At 49.1% G+C, this 27,308-nt stretch overlaps 1 protein-coding gene across 4 annotated transcripts in view; it reads right to left on the reverse strand.

Annotated features, from left to right (window-relative positions):
- The window catches only part of LOC147440688 (phosphoinositide phosphatase SAC6-like), a 180,158-nt gene that overhangs the window by 107,892 nt on the left and 44,958 nt on the right, over positions 1-27,308 (reverse strand). For all 4 annotated transcript variants that reach the window (XM_086482533.1, XM_086482534.1, XM_086482535.1 and 1 more), the window contains exons 12-13: positions 478-555; positions 302-372 (exon numbers count right to left, since the gene is read on the reverse strand). In XM_086482533.1, coding sequence (XP_086338659.1) covers positions 302-372; positions 478-555 — 149 coding nt within the window. The remainder of the gene's footprint in view (positions 1-301; positions 373-477; positions 556-27,308) is intronic.

Raw genomic sequence — 27,308 nt, forward strand, 5'->3', positions numbered from 1 at the left:
GTTGCACAAGACTCCCCGTTTGTACGAGAAGTTTAGTCTAGCAAAAGGCATGGGGTGACATACTTCATGATTTATTGAAGCCATATTTTCAGGCGTACCAGATCAATAAACCTAGGCTTAAATATTCTAATTCTGAGACGTTCCTGCTTTTCAGACAATGCAAACGAAATAATTATCTCACACACAATAAGCAATTGTTTCACAATTTAAAAAATGAACCAAAGGGACTGGTCAAAGAAAGGGCCAGAACATCTTTTAGCAGTAGAATATTTTCTAATCTATTACAAAGGAAAGTCCATACCTAACATTTTCATTGACAAGATTTTGCATGGCATTGCCAAATGCCAAGCTAAGTATCTCTTCACTTCCTTTCTGCCATATTTAAACCAAAGAAAATGGCAAGGAAAACTAAGCACGAAAAGCTTCTCAAAAGCAGCAAAACATATTGCTTCTGATGATAAGGAAGAATGTATTTACTTGATTTAACAGATCCACCACTAGAATTGAACCATACCGTTGCTTAAGGTCATGAAAATGACGCTTCACTACATTGGCCTGCATACGTGCAGAAAACTTTGAATAAAAATTAATCTAACGCGTGTCATAAATATTGTCAAATGCAGCAGAATTGAGAGAATAGGTAGAATCGAGAATTCACATTTCCAAAACCCTTTGTTCTAATGCAACTTTGTATTATTGATAGTTCCCTTTAGATACTTGAGAGAGAGAGAGAGAGAGAGAGAGAGAGAGAGAGAGAGAGAGAGAGAGAGAGAGAGAAAAGAAAGAAAGAAAGAAAGATTTTTAACGTCTATGTCAGGCCGAAATCGGCCTATGAGACAAATCAAATGTACATGGTGTGTATGTCATCCATCTATCGGAAAGACAAATGAAACAAAAACTGATACAAAACTGAACTGAGTGTAGGTAGTGGGGTATCTGAGGAGGGATGGAGCTCTATCTCTAGGGGTATATGCATGTCTATATGCTCAAGGTAGTACAATCATGAGAATGCATCAAGCTATCTAGCTCCATCCTGTACTAATGGGGGGATGTAAGATGTGGTACATGGGCGGGTCTGGTGCCAAGGCTGCCCGGATGAAAGCTGTCGGGTCGGCCCTCATCCGGGCCACTCGCTCCTCAGTGGCACGGCGCTCCCGGGCTCGGATCTCCTCGATCTGTCGGTGGTGGGAGCTCGCGCCCCTGTAGCCTGACTCGTGGTCGTCGTCTAGCTCGGCTCACCTCCGCCTGTGGGAGTGTCACTCCCCTCTGAGTGTCTGGTGGGGGAGGGGCGGTAATCCTCTGAAAGAAGTCTGTGAGCTGCGACTGTCTCCCCTCTGTCTGTGTAGCTGTGTGTGGCTGTAGTAGTGTGTCCCGATGGCTCTGTATCTCTAGTAAGAACCGTCCGAGCTGTCTCTGATCTCGAGAGTCCATGATCTCTCGGAGAGTGGGCTGTCCTCTGAATAGGGCCTCATACCTGCCTCTGATCTCAGTGTATGCTCTGCATCTACATACAAAGTGCTCCTCACTCTCCACCTCCTCTGTGCAAGCTCTGCAGACGCGCTCCTCCCTGGGAACACCAGTATGTCTCCCGATCTCAATCTCTAACCTGTGTGAAGCCACTCTCAGCTGACCAATCGCCACCCGTGAGCTATGTGGCATATATGTGTCCATGTAGCGTGGTCTCTGTATGAACCCCCCGGACAATATGGTGAGAAACTGGTCTCTGTAATCTGACATCCTCGTCCCCAAGCCAGGTGACTCCCAGACTCTCCTAGTGTATAGCTGCCACAGATCCTGTCTCAGTACCAAGTTCCTCTCACTGCGAGAGAGGTGAACATATGGTGAGTGGGGGTCGTACTGGAATGGTGGTAGGCTCTCCATGTCAAGACCGTGTCCCTCAAACCATGCTCTGACCTGTGAGTACCATGCTCTCTCATGCCCACTCTCTGATAGCTGTATAGCTGCCTCAAATGCTCTACGAGTAAGTCTGTCAAGAGGTAGCTCTCTCATCCTCTGGATGAAGCAGACTGTCTGGAATAGTGCCTCTACCACCATGGGTGGTGTGGCGAGCTCGGCTCTAATAATGTCATGTGGCACTGTCTTCTTGCTGCGGAGCAAGCGTGAGATCATACATACCTGTGGCCTCTCAAGCTGTGTCCACTGGTCAGCTGTCAATCCCGGTGCCCATACTGCCGCCGAGTACATCAAGGCCGGGGTGACTAAGGTGTCGAAAAGCCACCCCTTCGTGCGGGGTTCCTGAAAGTGTGCCTGGTGGCATCTCCGCTCTAGCATGGCCAGAGCTGCATATCCTCGGGTGAGCCTGTCAGCAGCAGCCTGCCTCATAGTGAAGGGTCCTGGTAGGCTGGTGAATGTGATGCCAAGGTAGACATAGGAGGTGACTACATCAACCTTTCCTCCTGCTGCTGTGAAGGTGGCAGCGCTCCTCACTGCACTGGATGTGTGAAAGATTATAACCTTGGTTTTGCCAAGGTTCACAGTCAACCCTCTGTGTGTGCTGAATTCGTCCAAGGCCTCAAGATGGCGTTGCAAGCCCTCGGGTGACTCTGAAATCAACACAATATCATCAGCATATAACATGATGTGGACCGGAGTACCTGCCAAGTCGCTCCCCTCTCCCCCTGCTCGCAGTATGTAGTCGGAGATCTCGTCGATGTAGAGCCCAAAGAGTGTCGGGGAGAGTGGGCATCCTTGCTTAACACCAATGGTGCTAGCAATGGTCTCTGAAAAAACCGCCTGGGCAACGAACTCGACCCGTCACCTTCTCGTAGAGAGCATATATGGCCCAAATCATCTCTGTTGGTACCCCAATGCTGTGAAGGCGCTGGAAGAGTCTCTCGCGTGGGACTGTGTCAAAGGCCTTGCGGAAATCCACAAAGCAGCAGTAAAGCCTCTTCTTCCGCGCCTTTGCCCCATCAATGAGGCAGCGCAGAACGAAGATGTGATCAGTGGTGGAGAAAGCTCGTCTGAAACCTGCCTGGCCTGGAGCTCGTAAACCCTCGATCTCTGCGTAGCAGCTGAGCTGTGCCTCAAGTACTGCTCCATATAGCTTGGCCATCGTGTGGCCAATCATGATAGTCCTGTAGTTCCCTGGATCCAGGGTGTCGCCAGATTTGTGGATAGGCACTATGGTGTGCTGTGTCCACTCCTCTGGGAAGCCCTCCCCTATAGCCCGGTTGAAGACATGTGCAATCAACAGGGCTATAGTGGAGGCCGCATAAATGATGTGCTCACTCTGTAATCCAGTATGGTCAGCTGATCGTCTGTGCTGCATGCGGCGTATGGCCCTCTCTACCATCTGTGCTGTAAAGAAGGAGGAGCACGTGGGGCGTGGCTCGTGTGGCTGTGGGATAGGAGGCTGTCCTGGCACCTCGTAAAGTCGCTCTGCATAATCATGCCATATCTGTGGATCCTCAATAGTTGTAGTCGGACGTGGCTCGCGCAGGGTGCGCCATGCTGTCGCGCTATCCATGCTCATGAATAGGCGGTATAGCTCAAGCTCCTGTGCCTCTTCGAATGCTCGCCGCTTTTGGCGTGTCAGCGTCTTCATATGCCGTCTGGCCTCTCTCTCTGTGATCTCTCCTAAGGCTCGCTGTGCGCGGAGGCGTCGGTATAGCTCTCTGCACTCATCATCATACCAGCGGTTCTGAGGCATAGTCCCGGGGGGGGAGTGCGTCCTGTGTGAGTGGTGTGTGGAAAGGAGCTAATAGCTGAAGTGTGGAGAACGGAAGAGATATGTGATGTGAGAACTGAGAGTGGTGTGGATGGGTGGAGGAGGCATAGGCCATGCTCGACCTCGGCCGAGTAAAGAGAGGCTAGCTCATGTGTGAAATGGATGGTGGTGTGTGGAGTGTGTGCTGTGGAGCTGTGTGGGATGGTATCTCCGGTGATGGAGAAAGAGAGGTATGTGTGGTCGGCTCCGATGGGTATGGGTGGAATGGTGAAGGATGTGATAAGGTGTGTAGCCTCCCTGGGTCCCAGAATATAGTCGACTGTACTCCCCCCTCCCTCTGCAACTCCATGTGGCATACAAGTCAGGCCCCCTGAGGTGGGCCGCTGGACCATCCCGTTATAAATAACGAGACGGTGCTGGGAGCCAAGTCGAAGTAGATGTCGTCCGTAGGCTGTGACTGGAGCTCTGTCTGCTGTATCTCTCATAGTAGCCTCCTCATCTAGAGTGTGTAGTGCCTCTGGGTCCTCGTGGTCATATGCCTCACACTGCTCACTGCGCGTACGAGCATTGAAGTCTCCCATAAGGAAGACTTCACCCAGTGTGGAGTACTCCATAATCTCCTCCGTGAGGCATGCGTACGGTGACTCCTGCTCAATAGGGGCGAATCTGGAGCCTGTGGGAGCAAAGTAGCAAAGGGCAATGTAGACGATCCTGTCTCGTGAGAGCTCGAGGCGAATCCACATGTAGCGGGCCTGTGGGTCCCGGGCAACAATCTGTAGTCTACTGTGAAGCCCCTGTCTAAAGAGAGAGAGAGAGAGAGAGAGAGAGAGAGAGAGAGAAATGAAATGTTATATTAACGTCTTCAAAAGGCCAAAGTTTATATATATATATATATATATATATATATATATATATATATATATATATATATATATAATATATATATATATATATATATAATATATATATATATATATATATAATATATATATATATATATATAATATATATATATATATATATATATATATATATATAGAGAGAGAGAGAGAGAGAGAGAGAGAGAGAGAGAGAGAGAGAGAAAGAGAGAGAGAGAGAGAGGCTCACAGAGATAAGGTAGGGATGCAGAGATAGAGAAAGAGGAGAAAGATGCACAGATGGCATCCCAACCAACTGTAATATTTTTAGCTATGACTCTAAATGAGTAAAAATGATTTTTGTGCGCACAGAACTAATTCATGTATTTATTGGTACCAATTAATAATTTAAAAGACAGGTAAATTTTCCGGTGCAATGTGTATTTGGAAATTTGTCGATATCTGGTTAGTATGATAAGTAGAACAGTAGCTGGACGCAGTGCAGAACATATCAGAACAAGCACATGAATAAGATGGTGTCCCCAATTTGTTCTAAAAAGTCACGATTTAACGTTTTTACTCGGCCACCCAAGAGAGTGGCCAGCCGGACATAGTATAAAAATGTGTAGGCAAGAGCAGGCAGACTGAGCATGGAGAGGTGTGGAAACAACAACGCCAAACATGCTTCCAAGTGGCCAAAAACCCACATTTTAGCACTCATTTTTAAGCCTAAAAGTTAAAAAAGCTTTTAAAATGAGTAGCCAAGCTAGTACGAAAGGGATCGCACTTTATAACATTAAAATAAGACTAAAAAATCAACAAGTAGCGAGAGATTTTGGAAAAAGACCAGCGTGGAAATTTTACGATTCTCCTTTCTCTCTCATTAGCACCATTTGGTAGCACAAATTCATATGCTTGGCTAGAAAGAGGTAGCGCTACCTGTTGTAGCCCTCTCTCAGTAGTACACACACACATTATCTCTCAGCACTTAATTCAGTCCTCTCTCTCTCTCTCTCTCTCTCTCTCTCTCTCTCTCTCTCTCTCTCTCCACGTAGTATGTCTCCCCCCCCTCTCCTACGCGTAGTATGTCTCTCCCCCCCCCCCCCCCCCTACCCCGCCTTTTTTTTCTTTCACGCGTAGGACGTCCATCCTCTACGCGTAGGGAGCTAAATTTTTATTTTTTATTTTTTTTTATTTTTTTTTCTAAATTATTATTATTATTTTTTTGCCCGCACCCCTTCCCTCCACTCTATCTACCATACTCCCCCCCCCCCCGCCTCTCTCTCTCCAATCTGTAACTACCGCTATCTCCCCCGGGCCGTACCGCGTCGCGCTCCACCACTCGCCGAGACCGCCGCTAGTGTGGGTGCATACGTGCATCTAGCGACTCCCTTGCGGACGACTCCCCCACACGCCCAACTGCCGCGCCCGCTGCTAGGGTGGGTGCACACGTACATCTAACCCCCTTGCGGACGACGATCAAGCATAAGGAAGACGAACGATAAAGCCAACCCCCTAGAGGATGCCATTCAAAAATGCAAAGAGGAAATGACGGAGACCATTACCAAGATGAACCGCAATCTCTGGGGCACAATAAACATGCTTGAAGGACGTGTGCTGATCCAAGAGAGCAAGATAAGCACGCTGGCAGACCGAGTGACGACCCAAGAGGAAGAGATCGCGTCACTCAAGAAAGAACTCGCCGAAGCCCGATCAAGAAACACACTGGAAGAGGGCGAACTGCAACCCTCAGTAATCGAAGAAATCAACACAATCAAGGAACAAGTACGGGCCATCAAAGAGGGAGGAGAACAACACAAAGAAATGACAACTTCTTGGGTGGATGTTCTTACCAAAACCCAACAGAAGGCGGATGAAGCCGAGAAATGAATCAAGGTGGCCAAGAAAGAAAAAGACAAAGAGATAATGCCCACGTCCACACCCAACAACATCATTAACCAAACACTAGAGGAGGAGCAGAGGAGAAGGGTGCGCGCTTTACATGTGAGAATTTGCGGTCTTAAAGACAAAGGCATTGTGGACGAAGAAGTAAAAGAACTCACAACCTTGCTGGGGATTCATGAGCCGACACACACAAGAGCATGGAGAGTGGGCAACATAAAGAAAAATGGAGGCATTGGAGAAACCTCAAAAGAAAGAGCACTCATCCTCCGTTTTCCCTCCATGGAAGCAAAGAAGTCATTCTTGAAGAAAAGACCAACTCTTAAAGAGACTGGCATCTTTCTCGGGGATGATCTCACCCTCTCGCAGATGGCTCATATGCAGGAAGTAATGCCGAAGATTAGAGCGGCAAGGGGAAAAGGCAAGATCGCTTTTTACCGAGACGGAAAAGTGGTAATACTTGAGCGACGCTCCACATGACGGTGCGAGACTTATGGGACCACACTCAAAGTAGCTGCCTGGAACTGCAATGGATCTATGCGTCTTGATGTGGGTACTTTTGAGGATAGCTTTACTGGAAGAGACATCATCTTCTACTCTAAGACACACCAGGCCCCTGGGCAATCCATGCCTCACATCAGTGGATATAGGTGGGAGACAGCCTAAAGACGGGAGACACACTCAGAGCACAAAGGGCGGGGCTCGGGAGGAGTGGCAGTGTTATTTAGAGAGGATCTGCAACCACTGATACATATAGCCTGCAGGGACGAGCAGGCTAGGTACATGTGGGTGAGAGTGAAAGTAGAGACAAGCAGATACCTCTATCTAGCTATTTGTTACTTTCCCCCGAGTACATCAGTTTATGCACCACCCAGAGGACAGTCCCCTTTCTCTATTTTGGATGATGACATATGGGAGTTCTCTAGGGACGGTGACATTATCATCCTCGGGGACTTCAATGCTAGGCAGTGTTTTATGATACTTCAGAGGAGATGCTAAGAGAGATAGATGTGGCAGAGACGGGCCTTTCCAGACTATCACACGATATGGAATATACTAAGTATGGGCGACACCTGATAGACATGGGCGCTGCACATGGATTGGCCATCTTGAACGGCCTACAGAGATTTCCTGCTGCGAGAGGTTTTACATGCTTCCCACCTCTAGTATCCAGGGATCTCACAGTTGGGCCCAGACCGGTCAGGGTGGCAGTGGATCATGCTTTGGTGTCAATGACCATCACCTTCCAGTTCAGTGTAGCACACAGGCCACGAGTAGCAGCCCCTACTCGCTACACATTCACAAGGGAGACGGACTATATATACATGGACAGAATCTACAGACGCCTATGCACTGAGGACTAGGGGCGACGTCTGGAGGAGCTAACTACTATACTGACACAGAGATTACATGAGGCAGCAACACAAGCATACCCACACACCCAGCCTGAGCAGAGCCGCCGATCTGGGAGCATGCCTCAGAACAGCTGGTACGATGAGGAGTGCCCCCAAACTAGAGCCAGACTTCAGAGGGAGATGCTGTTGGGGGATGTCACTCACAGACAGTCACAGATCGACTTCCGACGCCTGGTGCGGCGGAAGAAGAGGGCTTTTTTGGCTCGACTCGAGCAGGATCTATATCAGCTATTCTTGAGTCAAGACTTGCGTGAGGCGTGGCGGCTCTTTCATGAGCAGTCCCCCCCCCCCCCCCCCCCGGCTATTTCCTCCACAGAGACCTAGGGTCAGTACGCATCATCTTTGTACACAGTACCTGGACAGCCGCCCCTCCCCAACCCCCCCGACCCATGCCCACACACATATGTCTTTTTCACCGCTGAGATGGTGAAGAAAGCTATTGACAGGATGAAGAGTGGGAGAGCATATGATCATGAGGGCCTAGTAGCTGAGCATTTCATGCATGCCAAAGACCTACTAGCAGAGCTGCTAGCAATTATGTTTAACTGTGCCATGTGTGAGGGCCTACCGGACACTTGGAGCCTATCTACGATCGTACCTATCTACAAATCGGGAGACCCCATGGAGCCTGGGAATTATCGCACTATTATGATTGGGCACACGCTGGCACGGTTGTATGCATCCATTCTTGAGCAACAGCTGAGTAGATGGGCAGAGAGGGAAGGAATACGTGCAACTGGGCAGGCAGGATTTAGGAGAGGCTTCTCTACTCTTGACCATATCCTAACACTCATGGCCATCATCGAGGAAGGCAGATCTCATGGGAGACGGATCTATTGTAGCTTTGTGGACTTCCGCAAAGCTTTCGACACGGTACCCAGAGCTAGACTGATGCGCAGATTACAGGAAATGGGAGTACCCACAGAACTCATTTGAGGGATCATGGCATTGTACAGATTAGTAGTAGGGCATGTACGCACCCCGGAGGGACTTTCTACACCGGTTCACTCCACTATTGGGGTGAAGCAGGGCTGCCCGCTCTCTCCCACTCTTTTCGGTATATATGTGGATGAGCTTTCTGACTACATTGACAGCGACGGGGATAAAGGTGCTCAGTTGGCAAGGACATGGATTCCACTTTTGTTATATGCTGATGACATAGTGTTGATCTCCGAATCCCCAGAGGGAATGCAACATCAATTGGATGCTTTGCATACATTTGCCCACGAAAGTGGTTTGTCTGTCAACCTGGGTAAAACCAAGGTTATGGTGTTTAATACCACCCCACAGTGGATCAGGAGGTCAACACCTACATTCACATACGGCCAGGAGACTGTGGAGTACACAGACGCTTACACTTACCTTGGAGTGGTTTTTAGCGGACCTTCATTCTCACTCAGAAGAACAGCAGAGACCAGACTTACTAGAGCACACGCATCATTGGGTAGATTGGAGAGGATGTGTTCGCAGATTCAGTTTTAGGAGCCCCGGACAAAGCTCTGGCTCTTTGACACCTTGGTGGCTTCAGCATTGCTCTATGGAACCGAGATATGGGGACCTTCACTGGATCACCACGGGAGGCCGGGTCGCTCAGACGGATGGGGGAACATGGAGAAACCTCTCGTCTCTATGATCTCGTGGCTCATTAGAGCCAAGGCATCAGTACCATGGGCCATTATCCGAGCAGAGCTAGCGGCCCCCCCACTTGTGGTGGAGGCGCTCACCAGATCAGTCTCCTTCATAAACCGCACATGGGAACTTCCTAGAGACAGATATGCTCGCATAGCACTTGAATCCTCTCGACAATTAGCCATACAAGGAGATACAACATGCTAGTATGGGGAGATGACATCATGGTTTCAGGCACATGGGTTCAGCATAGACCAGCTGCCACCATTCCATTACTCATTGGATGCATCATCTCTCACTCTTACACAGTCAGAGATCACCAAGATCATATGCCAAGACCTGACCTAGCTAGACACCAAGAGGACATGGATACAACCAGCACAAGAATTGGGCACGAAGATGGCTTTCTACAGAGACCACCTTCTCCAGCTTACGGAAGATGGTTTTGTGGCGAGACCCAGATACATGGATACCCACTTGTCTCATGGGATACGATGTGCTATTGGCCACATATGCACATCTTCTCACTAGTTGCGGATTGAGACTGGGAGATACAGCGGAGTACCAGCAGAGGACAGGACATGCCCCTTGTGTAACATGGAACCTGAGACAGAGCTACACTATACATGTCACTGCCCCGTCTACTACGAGATACGAGGCCGCTTCCATTGCTTGTTCAGAGAAGGTTTTGGACCACTCTCAAGAGTCATGGGATACGAAGATCAGAGATGTCTGGGTTTGTTCTTGCTCGAGCTGTGCAGACACAGAGATAGCTTGATGAATGGCGAGGCTAGCCAGTCTCAAAGACGGATCACAGACTTCATCAAAGCAGACACGGGACAACGCAAGAGCCACTCCCACAGCAGAGCTCCCCCTCGTCTCACACCAAAGGCACACTGATTGACCGAGCGATTGAACTGGGGAAATCCAGGCGCCCGCGACTGCGAAGAACTACACAGCATCGACGGAGGCTACGACAGAAAATTCGGAGCACGCTCGCCAGGCATGCACGACGCCCGGTCAGACTACTAACCATGGAGGAAATTGATGAGATTCGCCAACGACCGATGCTAGATCTCTTGTGATTCAGCTATCCCAACAAGCCGCCCATTTTTTGCTTAGTTTTTTGCTTGGTTCACATCGATCAACTTAGGACCCCATAGTATATATCTTTGTTTTGTACTTTTGTTAGGTTATTTTGTTACTCTGACTTTGTATCAGATCCACCACTTTGTAACTTTCGGGTCTAATAGGTTATTATGGCCTTTTGAAGACGTTAATATAACATTTCATTTCATTTCTCTCTCAAACCATGAGGTCATCTCCCCATACCAGCATGCTGTATCTCCCTGCATGGCTAACTGTCGAGAGGACTCAAGTGCAAGGCGGGCATATCTGTCTCTTGGAAGTTCCCACGTGCAGCGTATGCAGACAGATCTGGTGAGCGCCTCCACCACTAGTGCAGGGGCAGCTAGCTCTGCCCAGATAATGGCACGTGGTACTGAAGCCTTGGCTGTAATGAGCCGCGAGATCATAGAGACTAGTGGCTTCTCCATGTCCCCCCATCCATCAGTGCGACCTGTCCTCCCGTGATGGTCCAATCAAGGTCCCCAAATCTCAGATCCATAGAACAATGCAAAAGCCACCAAATTGTCAAAGAGCCAGAGCTTCGTCCGAGGCTCCTGAAACTGAACATGTGAACACATCCTCTCTAATCTACCGAATGTTGCATGGGCTCTGGTCAGTCTAGTCTCTGCTGCTCTCCTCAATGAAAATGCTGGTCCACTGAAAACCACTCCAAGGTAAGTGTAAGCATCTGTATACTCCACTGTCTCCTGGCCGTATGTGAATGCGGGCGTTGACCTCCTGATCCGCTGTGGGGTGGTATTAAATACCATAACCTTGGTTTTACCAAGGTTGACAGACAAACCACTTTCATGGGTGAACCTATGCAAAGCATCCAAGTGACATTGCATCCCCTCCGGAGAGTCGGAGATCAACACAATATCATCAGAATCCATGTCCCTACGAGTTGTGCACCTCTAACACCATCTCTCTCAATGTAGTCAGAAACCTCATCCACATACATACCAAATAGAGGAGAGAGCGGGCAACCCTGCTTCACCCCAATAGTGGAGTGAACCGCTGTAGATAGGCCCTCTGGGGTGCGTACATGCCCCACTACTGACCTCTATAATGGCATGACCCCCCAAATGAGCTCTGTGGGTACTCCCATCTCCTGTAATCTGCGCATCAATCTAGCTCTGGGTACTGTGTCAAAAGCTTTGCGGAAGTCCACAAAGCTACAATAGATCCGTCTCCGAAGTGATCTGCCCTCCTCAATGATGGCTCTGAGTATCAAGATATGGTCAAGAGTAGAAAAACCTCTCCTGAACCCTGCCTGCCCGATTGCGCGTATCCTCTCTCTCTCTACCCATCTGCTCAGCTGCTGCTGCTCAAGAATGGATGCGTACAACCGTGCCAATGTGTTTCCGATCATGATAGTGCGATAATTCCCAGGCTCCATAGGGTCTCCTAACTTGAAGATAGGTACAATAGTAGACAGGTTCCAGGTATCAGGCAAGCCCTCACACATGGCACGGTTAAACATAGCTGCTAGAAGCTCTGCTAGTAGATCTCTGGCATGCATGAAGTGCTCAGCCACTAAGCCATCATGATCATATGCTCTCCCAGTCCTCATCCTCTCAATGGCCTTCCTCACCATCTCAGCGGGTGAAAAAAGCACATGTGTGGGGACATGGATCGGGGGAGGGGCGGTTGTCCAGGATCTGTGTACAGAGATGACACGTATTGGCCCCAGGCCTCTGTGGAGGTAATGGCAAGGGGGGGGGGGGGGGGGGGGGGGGGGGGGGGGGGGGGGGGGGGGGGGGGCTCATGAAAAAGCCGCCATGCCTCACGTGAGTCCCGACTCAAGAATAGCTGGTATAGGTCCTACTCTAGGCAAGCCAAAAATGCCCTCTTCTTCCGCCGCACTAGGCACCGGAAGTCAATCTATACTGTCTGTGAGTGATGTCCCCCAAAAGCACCTCACTCTGAAGTCTAGCTCTAGTCTCGCGGCAATCCTCATCATACCAGCTGTTCTGAGGCACGCTCCTAGAACGGCATCTCTTCTCAGGCTGGGTGTGTGGGTATGCCTCTGCTGCTGCATCATGTAATGTCTGTGTCAGTATATAATAAGCTCCTCTAGAGGGCGCCCTGGCTCTTCTGTACACATGCGTCTGTAGATCCCATGTATGTATACACAGTCTGGCTCCCGCGTGAAAGTGCAGCGAGTAGGGGCTGCTACCTGTGGCCTATGTGCTACATTGAACTGGAAAGAGATGGTCAGCAACACAAGAGCATGATCCACTACCACACCAACAGGTCTGGGTCCAACTGTGAGATCTTGGATACTAGAGATGAGACTCTGTGCCATGACATAATCCATTGTGCTGGCTCCATGTCTGTGTGGAAAGCATGTAAAACCCCCCACATCGGGAAATCTCTGTAGGCCATTCAAGATGACCAATCCATGTGGAATCCCCATGTGTATCAAGTGTCATCCATACTCAGTACGTTCCCCATCCTGTGATAGTCTGGATAGGCCCGTCTCTGCAACATCCAGCTCTCTCAGCATCTCTGTCACAAAGTGATGACGTGTCTGCCCGAGAGGAAAGCTTGAATGCTGCTGGAAACCCTAACCCTAAAACCTGCAAACCCTAATTTCTGCCAGAAACCCTAACCCTAAAATCTGCCCTGACCTAACCCTAACCCTAACCCTAAAAAACAGCAGCTACATTTCCGTGAAAAGCGCTGAACTGCTGACATGGCCTGTTTCCGTGAATTGCGGCGCAAAAGCAAGGCTACGGCAGTTTTGCTTTATTTTCCGAGAGAGAGAGAGAGAGAGAGAGAGAGAGAGAGAGAGAGAGAGAGAGAGAGAGAGATGAAATGAAATGTTATATTAACATCTTCAAAAGGCCAAAGTGACCTATGAGACCAAAAAGTTACAATGTGGTGGATCTGATACAAAGTCAGAGTAACAAAATGACAAAACAAATATTCTATGGAATCCTGGACTGCTAGGTGTGAATGGGGCAGAGCAGCTAGCTGGGGTAGCTAAATCACAAGAGATCCAGCATCGGTCGCTCGCGGATCTCATCAATCTCCTCCATGGTCAGTAGTCTGACTGGGCGTCGTGCATGTCGGGACAAAGTGATCCGAATCCTCTGATGCAGCCTCCGTCGGTGTTGTTTAGTCCTCCACAGTCGTGGGCGTCTGGATCTCCCCAGCTCGGTCGCCGATCGATAAGTGTGCCTCTGGTGTGAGGCGACAAGCTCTCCTGTGGTAGTAGCTCCTCCGGGTGTCCAATGTCTACTCTAAAGAAGTCTGTGATGTGTCTCTGAGACTCGCTAGCCTCTCATCTCATCAGGCTCTCTCTGTGTCGGCGCAGCTCGAGTAGAAACAAACCCAAGCATCTCTGATCCTCGTACTGCATGACTCTGGAGAGTGGTCCAAAGCCCTCTCTAAACAAGCAGTGGAAGCGGCCTCGTATCTCATAGTAGACGGGGCAGTGGCATGTGTAGTGCAACTCTGTCTCTGGCTCCATGCCACACAGGGGGCATGTCCTGGCCTCTGCTGGTACTCCACTGTATCTCCCAGTCTCGATCCGCCAGCTGGTGTGAAGATGTGCGTATCTGGCCAATAGCACATCGTATCCCATGAGACAAGTGAGTGTCCATGTATCTGGGCCTCGTCACAAAACCGTCCTCTGTAAGCTGGAGAAGATGCTCTCTATAGAAAGCCATCTTCGTGCCCAGCTCCTGTGCTGGCTGTATCCATGTCCTCCTGATGTTTAGCTGAGCCAGGTCCTGTCGGATGAGCCTGGTGATCTCGGACTGTGTAAGAGTCAGAGAGGGTGCCTCTGACTGTGTAAGAGTCAGAGAGAGAGAGAGAGAGAGAGAGAGAGAGAGAGAGAGAGCACTTTTATTAAAAGCTCAAGAGAGCTTGTGTGAGAGAGAGAGAAAACCTTGCTTTTATTTTTGAAGCTTTTGGGGCTCTGCTTTTGGCAACCCTTGTAATCTAAATAAGCGGTGAGGGCTCACACTCTGCAGAGCATCTAGACGTAGAGTCTGAGAGTGAAACCCTAACCGCTCTCTTGTACTTTGAACATTGATTAATACACAAAGAAATACCGAAAGGGGCGCCAATCTTTGGGGCCAATATCTCTAGGCACGGAACTCCGTCAGGCCAGTGCAAATCTATTGTGAACTGTGAACTGTTTTGAAGTGGTTATTTGGTGTTGTCGTGATTGATTCTTGACTTGCAGTGTCCAAGTCTGTTACAAGTGGTATTAGAGCACAGCCGATTTCTCTTCTACGGGAAGATAAAAGCAAGAAAGTTCGAGAGTTTAAGGAAGGTGGACAGTCGATCAAGTTTGACATACAAAGATGCTTCGAAGGCTTTGTCTTTTATACAGCAGTTTGACATCGCTTTCGCGGGAGGATGCTACTCAGAGCACTCCAAGATTCGGAGAGCTGCCTCTTACTCTAAGGGGAATGCTCCAACTTGGTGGTCCACGCTTCTTTTAAACAAGACTACGCCAGTTAAATGGCTGAAATTTAAGAAGCTTTTTATTTCTTCTTGGTTGACACAAGAGTATGAACGCGATATACGAGCTGCTTGGAACCATCTTCGGATGACCAAGAGCGATACAGTGGATGCTTACTGTGAGAGATTCTGGAGCTCTTTTCTACCCGCCTCTTCATTCAAGAAGATCTCGTTCAGAGAACAGATTGAGCGGTTTACCTTGGGTCTACCTACAGAGATCCGAGATCACTGCTTGGAACAAAAGTCAGCATCTATTCAGGAGTTGATGAGTCATGCGAAGTGGGGCTTTGCATTCACTCTGGCAGTCTGACCTACCTCACTGATGAGGTCATGACACAATGAGCCGAACAGACTTCAGGGAATGAAAGTAGAATGAGAAACAACAACCCAGAGAAGAAGGATGCACGACCCAAGCTTACTCATCAGGAGCGAGCTCGCTTCGTCAGGGAGGGGAAGTGCTTTGGATGCGGGGAACATGGACATATCTTCGTGAAATGCCCTAAAAAGGCACAGAAAGAACAAAATGATAAGGACGACGATAGGCCTGAGAGTTCGAGAGCAACTGAGGAACGTGATAGAAAAGGCAAGATGAAAACAGGACTGGTTCCAGATTGTGTGGGTACCGATCCCAACAAAATGGACGAGAGTACAAAACTTTGCCGAGCTTGGGCAAAGTGAAAGATCAAGAGGCCCTTATCTTCTTTGATGGAGGAGCCAAGGCCAACTTCATTTCACCGGAATTGGCAGCGTGGCTCGAGATCACTCCCGATCGGATGGGACCACTTGCGGAGGCAGTTCTAGCGGCACCCGGCAAGGACGTAGCCATTACACCTGTCACTGGCAAACTTTGGTTGCATTGTCAGGGGTATTTGGGGCATGAGGACTTTTTCATAATGCCTTTGGAAGGTTGTGATGTGCTCTTAGGGATTCCCTTGTACCACAAGAACAACGCCATGGTTGATTATGGGCGAGGAAAGCGACATTGACTACACAGAAGGGCAGACCATTGTACTTAATATTAAACTGAAGGGCGAGTTTGTCCCTATTGTATCGGCTTCGGCCATTTCTAAATTAATGAAATCCAGTCTGTTTGTTTACTCGATCTTTATGAAAGAATTGAGCGATAAGGATAGGACAAATATGTCTAAACTTGATAAAGAACCCAAGATTTTCTCCACTCTCACGCCGATTGCTTCTCAGAGGGCCTACCAGAGAGTTACCACCTGCTCGTCCTGAAGATCATACCATTGATCTGATACCTGGAAGCACACGACCGACCGGCCACCTTACCGTGTGAGCCGAGCACAGAATGAAGAGATTATGAACCAAGTGAAAGACCTCTTGGAAAAGGGTCTTGTCCAGCCTAGTACTTCACCGTATTGCTCTCCAGTGTTGTTGGTTTTGAAGAAAGACGGATCTTGGAGAATGTGCATCGATTATAGAGCTCTCAACAAAATCACCATCAAAAACAGATTTACAATTCCTAGGATCGTTGATATACTCGACAGATTACAGGGATCCTCGTGCTTCAGCAGGATTGATCTGAAGAGTGGATATCATCAGATCACAATCGCGCCGGGAGACGTCCACAAGACAGCTTTTCGGACGACTTTTGGGTTATTTGAGTTTTTGGTGATGCCTTTTGGCTTAACCAATGCTCCTGCGACATTTAACCAGATGATGGACAGGATTTTGGCTTAACCAATGCTCCTGCAACATTTAACCGGATGATGGATAGGATTTTTCGAGAGTACAGGCTATTTGTTGGCACCTTCTTAGATGATATCATTGTTTTCTCCAAGAATGAGGCAGAACACAAAGATCATCTGCTTCAGGTCTTTCAGGCATTACGAGATCACAAGTTAGTGATTAATGCAAAGAAAAGTGATTTTTTTCTACCAGAGATACACGTTTTGGACACATTGTCTCAGCAGCAGCAGTGCAAATGGATCCGGCCAAGATAGAGACTATCCGTGATTGGCCCGACTTGAAGAATGTCCATGAAGTTAGAAGCTTCTTGGGACTGTGTTCGTACTTCATTCGAAAGTTTGCAGAGGTTGCTTCCCCTTTGCATATCTTGACACAGAAAGGAGTCAAATGGATCCGGCCAAGATAGAGACTATCCGTGATTGGCCCGATTTGAAGAATGTCCATGAAGTTAGAAGCTTCTTGGGACTGTGTTCGTACTACAGGCGGTTCATTCGAAAGTTTGCAGAGGTTGCTTCCCCTTTGCATATCTTGACATAGAAAGGAGTCCTTTTCTCGTGGGGATCCACAGAGGTGACTGCCTTTCAGACATTGAAAGAGAAATTGACTACAGGACCAGTTTTGACTTTGCCGGACTTGCAGAAGTCATTTGAAGTATATTTTGATGCTTGTGGTCATAGTCTGGGTGCGGTCTTAATGCAAGAAGGCCATGTCATTGCTTACAAAGGCCGATTGTTCTCAAGGCCGGAGATGACAGTACAGATTTATAAGAAAGAGCTTTTGGCGGTCATCCATGCTCTTACTCAGTGGCGGCATTACCTACTCGGAGCAGATTTTACTGTCTTTACAGGCCATCAGAGTTTGCGCTACTTCTTGTCACAGAAGCAGCTTTCGGAAAAGCAGATGCGATGGGCGAACATCTTGTCACAGTTTCACTTCCAAATTGTCCATGTGCACGGACAGAAGAATGTGGTGGCAGATGCTTTGTCTCGGAAGCCATTGGTTCTGGCTATTTCTGCGATACATCATAGGAGCTTCGAGGATATGGTTGACCAGTATGCCACAGATACAAATTTTGCAGACGTTTTCACACGGATACGGGATGGTGAGACAGTAGCAGGATATTCCATTCGGGATGGCTACTTGATGAGAAAAACCATGTTGTGCCTTACACAGCCGTTGAGGGAAAAGGTTATGATTGAATGCCACTGTCCACCTTTTACGGGTCACCGCGGCATTGCTACCACTATGAAAGGGGTAGAGAGATACTTCTTTTGGCCAAGACTCAAGAAGGATGTGGAAGAGTTTGTGCGCAGTTGCTTAGTATGCCAGAAGGTCAAGTTTGACAAGCATAAAGCACAGGGATTGTTACAACCTTTACACATACCCACCCGCCCCTGGGAAAGTATTGCAATGGATTTCATTTTTGATCTCCCGACAACACAGTGGTCACGATGGTATCTGGACTGTTATTGACAGATGTAGCAAACAAGCTCATTTCATTCCAGTGAAGAAAACAGTCAAGCCGGATCACTTAGAGAGATTGTTTGTGGCCCAGATCTTCAGATTACATGGCATGCCTGAGACGATTGTCTTCGACAGAGACCCTAGATTTACGAGTTTGTTTTGGAAGGCAATTTGGGAGAACATTGGCACGCGGTTGCAGTTCTCGTCATCGTTCCACCCGCAGACTGATGGGCAATATGAGATTGCCAATTCAGTGGTTCTAGATTTATTGAAGTCTTATATCTCGGATAAGAAGACTCAATGGGAAAAGTATTTACCTTTGGTGGAATTTGCCTACAATAACACGATACACTCTTCGACGGGGAAGGCGCCATTTGAGATTGTTGAAGGTGCTACGAAGGTTCCACCCTTCCTAAGCACGAAAGATAAGATTTTTGAAGCGGATGAATATACGCGAGACTTAGATACGACTTTTGCCAAGGTTCGCGAGACTTTGCAAAAATCTCAAGAACGACAGAAAAAGGCAGCGGATCGCCATCGTCGCGACTTGAAATTGAAGGAGGATGATTGGGTGCTCTTACGTTTTGAGAAGGCACGCCTGAGAAAGAGAAAGGGAAAGGAGAGGCTTTTTCCAAAGCTTAGTATGCGATACTACGGACCTTTCCAGATCACTAAAAAGACAAATGATGTCTCCTTCCGACTTGAAACTGCCTGATACCTGGAGGACTCACAATGCATTTCATGTGAGTCTCTTGAAACCTTTTAAAGATGATGTGCCTGATGATGGGGAGCCTGATTGAGCAACCCGAAGTGGAAGAAAACGAGGAGAATCTTGTTCCTGAACAGATTTTGGCACACAAGGATACGAAGAATAAAGGTAAAGTCCGAAGGCAGTTCTTGGTTAACTTCAAGAACTATCGTGCATTGGATGCGAAGTGGATGGAGGAGGACCTAGCAGATACTCCTCACATTGTGAAACTTTACCTCGAGGCTTTTGGTTTAGCATAATCTACTCCAAATGGAACCCAGAATTCAGCTTGGCCGGAGATCTGGTGCAATGGGATGCACAAGAGGGGAGTCACTCCGCTCCTTTGTCAACAGATGCCTCGATTTTGATACTAGAATCACTGATGTCTCTTTGAGCTTCAGGGATACTGAGAGCTGATAGTATTCTGTTGTATGACTTTATGAAATGGAATTCCTGATTATGATACTGATTTGTTCTTGACTTCTTTTAAGTGCAAGAACTGATAGACAAAATGACTGCAGCATTTTGGTCTGATTGATGTCGAATAGACATGGTTGCAATAGGGGTTAGTCAATCGGACATCGATGAGGTCTCGACTGGATCTAGATGCGATTGCTCACTATATTGCCGATAAATCATGGTCTAAGATCCGAATGAATGTTGAATGCCATGTGATGTCTTGTGATGTCTACTGATGTCCTGTGATGTCGTGTGATGTGACTGTCGATTGGTACATGTGCTAGATGTGTGTTCCTAGTACGTAGATACTAACAATCAGTGTCTGCTAAGACGGTTTATGGCCTCTGTCTGTTTAGCAAGTGTAATCGAGGGCGATTACCATGCTTTCAAGAGGGGGGTATGTCACAAAGTGATGACGTGTCTGCCCGAGAGGAAAGCTTGACTGCTGCTGGAAACCCTAATCCTAAAACATAATTTCTGCCAGAAACCCTAACCCTAAAATCTGCCCTGACCTAACCCTAACCCTAACCCTAAAAAGCAGCAGTTGAATTTCCGTGAAAAGCGCTGAACTGCTGACATGGCCTGTTTCCGTGAATTGCGAAGCAAAAGCAGGGCTACGGCAGTTTTGCTTTGTTTTCCTACGCATGGGAGAGAGAGAGAGAGAGAGAGAGAGAGAGAGAGAGAGAGAGAGAAACCTTGCTTTTATTTTTATTAAAAGCTCAAGAGAGCTTGTGTGAGAGAGAGAGAGAAAACCTTGCTTTTATTTTTGAAGCTTTTGGGGCTCTGCTTTTGGCAACCCTTGTAATCTAAATAAGCGGTGAGGGCTCACACTCTGCAAAGCATCTGGACGCAGAGTCTGAGAGTGAAACCCTAACCGCTCTCTTGTACTTTGAACATTGATTAATACATAAAGAAATACCGAAAGGGGCGCCAGTCTTTGGGGCCAATATCTCTAGGCACGGAACTCCGCAAGGGCAGTGCAAATCTTTGTGAACTATGAACTGTTTTGAAGTGGTTATTTGGTGCTGTCGTGATTGATTCTTGACTTGGAGTGTCCAAGTGTGTTACAATCTCCTCTGAAGTATCATAAAAAACTGTGGGCAGTCCTAGCATTGAAGTCCCCTATTGTACCATCTCTAGAGAACTCCCAAATGTCATCATCCAAAATAGAAAAGGGGGACTGTCCTCTGGGTGGTGCATACATTGACGTACTCGGGGGAAAGTAACAAATAGCAATGTAAAGATATCTATCTGTCTCTGCTCTCAGTCTCACCCACATGTACCTAGCTTGCTTATCCCTGCGAGCTATATGTATCAATGGTTGCAACTCCTCCCTGAATAACACTGCCACTCCTCCTCAGCCCCGCCCTCTGTGCTCTGATCGTGTCTCCTGTCTACAAGCAGTCTCCCATCTGTATCCACTAATGTTAGGCATAGTCTGTCCAGGGGCCTGATGTGTCTCAGAGTAGAAGATGATGTCTCTCCCACTAAAACTTTCCTCAAAAGCACCCACATCAAGACACATAAATCCATTACACTTCTAGGTAGCAACTTTGAGTGTGGTCCCATAGGTCTCACACCGTCATGTGGAGCGTGGCTCCAATATCACCACTCTTCCATCTCGGTAACAATCAATCTTACCTTTTTCCCTTGCCGCTCTAATCTCTGGCATTACCTCCTGCATATGAGCGATCTGTGAGAGGGTAAGATCATCCCCGAGAAAGATGCCCGTTTTCTTAAGAGTTGGTCTCTTTGCATTGGTAAAGTTCTTCTTCGCTTCCATGGAGGAAAAACGAAGGATGAGTGACCTTTCTTTCGAGGTTTCCCCCTTGCTCTCATTTTTCTTGTTGCCCACTCTCCATCCTCTTAAGTGCATCGGTTCATGAACCCCCATCAAAGCAATGAGTTCTTTTACCTCTTCATCCACATTATCTTTGTCTTTAAGGCCGCAAATTCTCACATGTAGAGAGCGCACACGCCTTCTTTGCTCCTCTTCTAGTGTCAGGTTAATTATGGTAGGTGTGGACGTTGTTGTTTACTTGATTTTCCCTTTCTTGGCAACCTCAATCCATTTCTCGGCCTCATTTGCCTTCTGTTGAGTCTCTTTAATAACGTCCCCTTCCAGTACTCACTGGATGCACCCTCTCTGACTCTCACACAGTCCGAGATCACCAGGCCCATCCACCAGGACCTGACTCAGCTAGACACCAAGAGGACATGGATACAGCCAGCACAGAAGTTGGGCACGAAGATGGCTTTCTACAGAGAGCATCTTCTCCAGCTTACGGAGGACGGTTTTGTGACGAGGCCCAGATACATGGACACCCACTTGTCTCATGGGATACGATGTGCTATTGGCCAGATACGCACATCTTCACACCAACTGCGGATCGAGACTGGGAGATACAGTGGAGTACCGGCAAAGGCCGGGACATGCTTCCTGTGTGACATGGAGCCTGAGACAGAGTTGCACTACACATGCCACTGCCCCGTCTACTACAAGATACGTGGCCGCTTCCACTGCTTGTTTAGAGAGGGCTTTGGACCACTCTCCAGAGTCATGCGGTACGAGGATCAAAGATGCTTGGGTCTGTTTTTGCTCGAGCTGCGCAGACACAGAGAGAGCCTGATGAGGGGAGAGGCTAGCCAATCTCAGAGACGGATCACAGACTTCTTTAGAGCAGACACTGCGCACCTGTCGGCGGCGGCTAGGCACCTACTACCAACCGTCAGCTGTCTGATCGTTGGTCTCCGTCAAGGTACCAGCCTGTGCATCCTATGTGTCTGGCTGCTGGGCATGCTCAGCCTTGGGAGGTTGCGCATGCCTTGTGGGTCCAGGTCTCTTGTGAGGACAAGCCTTTGCCAAATGGCCCATCTGTCTGCAAATGAAACACTGATTCGGGAGGCTCGAATCCTCCACGCTCTGACGGAACCAACCTCCACTCACCTGAGATAGTAGGATGACCTTCGGGAGAGTGTGGGTGTCCCGAACATAAACAACTATTGTGGGGATGCCAGTCGCCTTGGCAGCTACAGAGGCTGCCTGCGAGGTGTCTCCAGGACATTCCCAATCTTTGAGTCTATCTTGGACAAGAGTGGCAGGTACTCCCTCCTCAAACCTGGAAAGCAGACGGAGATGGTCAATACGTGTTCTCGTTAGGGACACCCACACTCTCTCGAAGGTCACCCTACTTCCTTGGGTGAGTGGGGGTTGGTTATGACAGAGCGTGGAGTATTCGGGCCTCCTGAATCACTGTTTCATTTGTCGACAGATGGGCCATCTTGCGAAGGCTTGTCCATGGAGGAGACCCCGACTTGCACCACAGGCCCAACCCCAGCCCTCAAGGGTTGGCCAGCAGCAGCAGACAGAGTCTCAGAGTATGCAGGTTGGGCCACCCTCCGAACCTGGGGCTCAAGCGGAGGAGGGTTGGCAGCAGGTTCGTGGTCGACGTCCGCAAGGGCCACCATGCCAGCCTGGCACTCAGAGTGGTCCCCAGGATCTTGCCTAGCAGTAGTGGGTTCCCACAGGGAACCGTTTCAACCCTCTTCAGCAGGACGAGATCCCTGCTCCAGCCTCCACCTCAGACTCACCCTCGACAGCCCCTCCTCCCCCTGAGTTCCCCCCTCTTCCGCCAACACCCCCCCCCCCGGGCCCCCTCCACCTTTCTATCTCGCCCTCCTCCCTCCCCCCCCCCCCCCCCCCCCCCCCCCCCCCCCCCCCCCCCCCCCCCCCCCCCCCCCCTTCTCCCTCGAGCCCCCTTGCTCCCGTTCCATCCCCCCAGTCGTCCCACGGGGCAGGGCTTTCCCCGGCTGCTAGGAGATCTCTTGGCATCGCTTTTGCCACGAGTCGCTTGGTGAGAGAGGGCCAGCCTTTCTTGCGACCCCCTCTTCTGGTGCAAACGCCCCCCTTTGCAGCAGTTCCTCGTGGTCTGACGAGCTTCGACATTTGTCGTCGTTGGAATTTCTTTGCCTACGACTTTACACGGTTTCTCGGCGACCCCTCACCAGACCTTGAGGCAACCTGCTTCAAAGTTCATGTTCTGTTCCTTGCAGGTAGGGGGATAGAGGCCTTGGACTCAGTGGTTGGCTTCTCTTTTCCCCTATGCGGCAGGGACCAGGCTAAGTGGACTCTAGACTCAGTGTTGGAGTGGCTGCAGACACAAGCCCTAGAGTTCTCTCATCACATGGGAGACCTAGGGGTTACAAACTTGCTTCAGACTCTGTGGCCATTGGCCAAGTTTTCTGTCACAACCTCCAGACTCAGCAGGATGTAGACACATTGTGGTTCACTTCTTTGCTGGCACGCAGAGCCCGCTATGTTATGTACACATACATGAGGACTCCTAGACAGAGGAGGTTGCTTTGCGCACGGCTCGTTCTACTTGGGCTTGGGCTAGACACTCTTTGCAGCCACGCCTATCTCGGGGACGCTCGGATGCGGATTACTCCCATCCAAGCCTGCCTCGAAGATAGCAGGGTTAGCTGCTGCTGCAGCATCAGTTCTCTCTCGCTCCCCATGAGGATCGTCTCATGGAACATGCAAGGATTAGGTGGACCCCAGTTTCAACGTAAAAGGGGCCGACTGCGTCAGGAGCTTCAGCGATGCCTTGTGGGAGGAGAGATTCACCTTCTTATGCTACAGGAGCATCATCTGTGTGAGAGCCGCATTAAACGTTGTGGTCAGCTTTTGCGTGGATGATATGAGACTTTTTGGTCAGCTGCATTTGGACCTGGAAGCATCCAGGGCGGCATATGTATGACTATTGCCGATTCTTTGCAGCAAGCCATTGTGGGCAGCGGGATTATTGTGCCAGGCAGGGCTCGGTGGATCACTATGCAGGTTCAAGGGTTGCCTCGTGGGCTTCTGAACATCTATGCGCCCAATGTGGCGAGTACACATGCAGAGTTTTGGTCTCAGATTGTTCAGTCTCTGCCGCAGCCAAAGCAATGTGCATTGGGGGTGGCTTCAACATGTTGGAGGACCCCTCTGACAAGATTGGAGGTAGCCATACTACTGTGCATGGAGTTGAGTTGGCAGCTTGGGAGAGGTTTTGTATGACTGCGGATTTCAAATGTGTGGCAGCATTCTAGCTTTGTGAGGCCCCCAGACAACCTGGCCTTTTCTCGTTCGGACCGCAGAGTGGGAGGAGTGAATCTATCTCGGATAGATCGCTTCTACACTAGTGACCACTTCTGTGACTTGGGTGGGACAGTTGGCATTCTGGCTGGGACTTCCTTTTTGGACCATGCACCAGTGATCCTCACAGTGACACATAGGCAAAGGAGGGGGAGCATGATGCTACACATCCCTGAGAGGGTCTTGCTGGACTCTGGAGTCGGAGTCTGCGCTCAGAGAGCGAGTGGTGGCTCTCTGGACAAAGAGCTTTGACATACAAGTTTCTCCTATTGACGAAGTGGCCTCAGGACTTGCTCAGCTCAGTCGACTCTTTCTTCAGGAGTCTTCGGCTCACCTGGCTGCAGCGAGAGAGGAGCAGCGTCTCCGACGGGGCGTTGCTTCCTTGCAGAGGAGGCAGGAGCAACATCCAGACAGTCCTTGGTTGGAGGAGCAGTTGCAACAGGCTCGCTAGGAGCTCGCACAGAGGAGAGGCGCCATCAACAGGCATCTCAGTGGACCCAGGTGGGTGACAGAGTGACAGGCACTTTCTTTGAGACAGTGGGACCCAGGCATTCACATGCCAAGGTCAGCCAGTTGAGGAGGCCCGACGGGTCGGTTGCGTCAAAGTCAGAGGACATGCATGCAGTTGCTATTGACTTTTATCGTGATCTACTCTCTGTAGAGCCACAGTCAGAGCGTCAGAATGCATGCAGAGAGCGCTTCGCTGTGAGTCTGCTCCGATCCTGGGAGCAACTGGAGAGGCCTGGAGCAACGCCAGCCTACTTACACGGAGGAGCGCTTGAGATAGCCCCTTGTTTAAAACCCCATGGTTAGCACTCAGAGAGGCCACTTGGTTGGTAGTAGGCCTCATGTTTCGTGGGGTCCCATGGCATAGGGTCCAGCACGCACTTTAGGTGACTGGCTACAGTTCTCAGGCTTGTCAGAGGAGCTTCAGGGCATCCAGCTACAGGGCATGAGAGGGGTGCAGAGCATGTGTGAGGACTGCTACAGCACCTCATTGGCAGGAGGAGGGTCTCACAGTTGAGTTCTTGGCAGCTTTTTGGAAGAGGTTGTGGGACTCCAGACAGCCGCGGAGAGTCACTTTGTTCCAGTGGCTGGTTGCACATCGAGCTACATCAGTTGGGAGTTGGCTTGTACATAGTGGTCTCTCGGTAGCATCCGTAGCTTGTGACCATGTTATGGAGAGTCAGCGCCACTGTCTTTGGGACTGTCCTTTGGCACAGTAGGTTTGGCTTCGTATTCTTCGGCTGATGCCGGCTCTTTCCACAGCTCAGCAGTACACTCTGGGGGCAGCTGCTTGGTCCACTCTCACGCGTTCGGCACTTCAATTTGAGCTATCCTCCACCAGCAGGATGATAGTGATGCAGGGGGGTCGACCTACAATCCAGCCTACTACAGAGCATACTCCATAGGAGTGGTGCAATGAGAGAGAGGTGTGTTGGGAGCTCATCTGCGGCCTGACACTCTGGTTCATCTAGCGGGCCCGCTGCTTCCGCCTCTTCGAGGCTCGCCCTGTACCACCAGCAGAGACTGTTCGGGAACTTTGGCTAGACCTGATCCATACTCTCAAAGGACAGTTTGAGAGACTCCAGGGCACCTCCGATCGCATGCGGGAGTGTAGAGAGGCTTTCCTTCGACTCTGGCGCCCTGGGCCTTTCTTCACCATGGTCCAGGGGGTGCTCAGATGGCACTACCGTCCACCTATATGGCTTTTCCCTTCTCTCATCTCTTTATTTAGCCTCATTGTACATATGCTGTTTTTTCATAGGGAGAGTCTCTCCCTCGTTATTGTTGTAGCCCTCTCTTGTAGAGGTGGTTGTAGCCCTATGGGCAGTTTCATTAACTTATAAAAGGATCTTTTTCTCGGGAAAAAAAAAGAAGCAATGTCCTAAGTTGAAGGCCAAAGAGGCTAAGAAGAAAGAGGCTGGTTCCACTACAAATGCAGCTATTGTTGTCTTCTGTGAAAGGAGATTGTGATGTTGATGTTGATGCAGAATGGGCTTTTAGTGCATAGTGCACTTATGATCCTTCTGTCCATGATGCATGTTTGTCAGTTGCTACAGATGCTCAAGTGTGGTACTTAAACAGTGGTGCTACAAAGCACATTACCTCTCATCGTGACTTGTTTACCTCTCTCGAGACATCCCTCATGGGAATTCAGTCCTTTGTGCTAACAACGCCTCTTATCCGGTCAAGGGAGTTGGAAAGATTGTACTTACTGTTGCAAATGGCAGTTCTTTCACACTTATTGATGCATTGTACGTACCTGGGATCAAAAAAGAACTTTTTGTCTATATCTGCACTTGCTAGACTTTGTCTTGTTGTCAAATTTGTTAATGACAAATGTACAGTTCATGATCTCAGTTTCGGTGATGAAATTGTTGCATCTGGCAATTTATGTCGTGGGTTGTATAAGCTCACTTTGTATGACAAGTGTGGGCACAATTTTGCAAATGCTGTTATGGATTCAAAGGCTATTTCAAATGCAAAACTTTGGCATGCACATTTTGGGCATCTAAATTTTGCCAGTTTGTTGCGTTTGCAAAAATATGATATGGTTGCTTCTTTGCCGCCTCTTGAAGCACCTATCAAACATTTTTGTGAAGGCTGTATTTTGGGTAAGATGCAGCGTTCCAAGTTTCCAAAGGATGGTTCAGTTAGGGCCACATGAAGGTTGCAGCTTGTGCAT

This window comes from Adiantum capillus-veneris, chromosome 15 (assembly GCF_014529385.1).
Source record: "Adiantum capillus-veneris isolate H3 chromosome 15, ASM1452938v2, whole genome shotgun sequence".
NCBI classification, from domain to species: Eukaryota; Viridiplantae; Streptophyta; class Polypodiopsida; order Polypodiales; family Pteridaceae; genus Adiantum; species Adiantum capillus-veneris.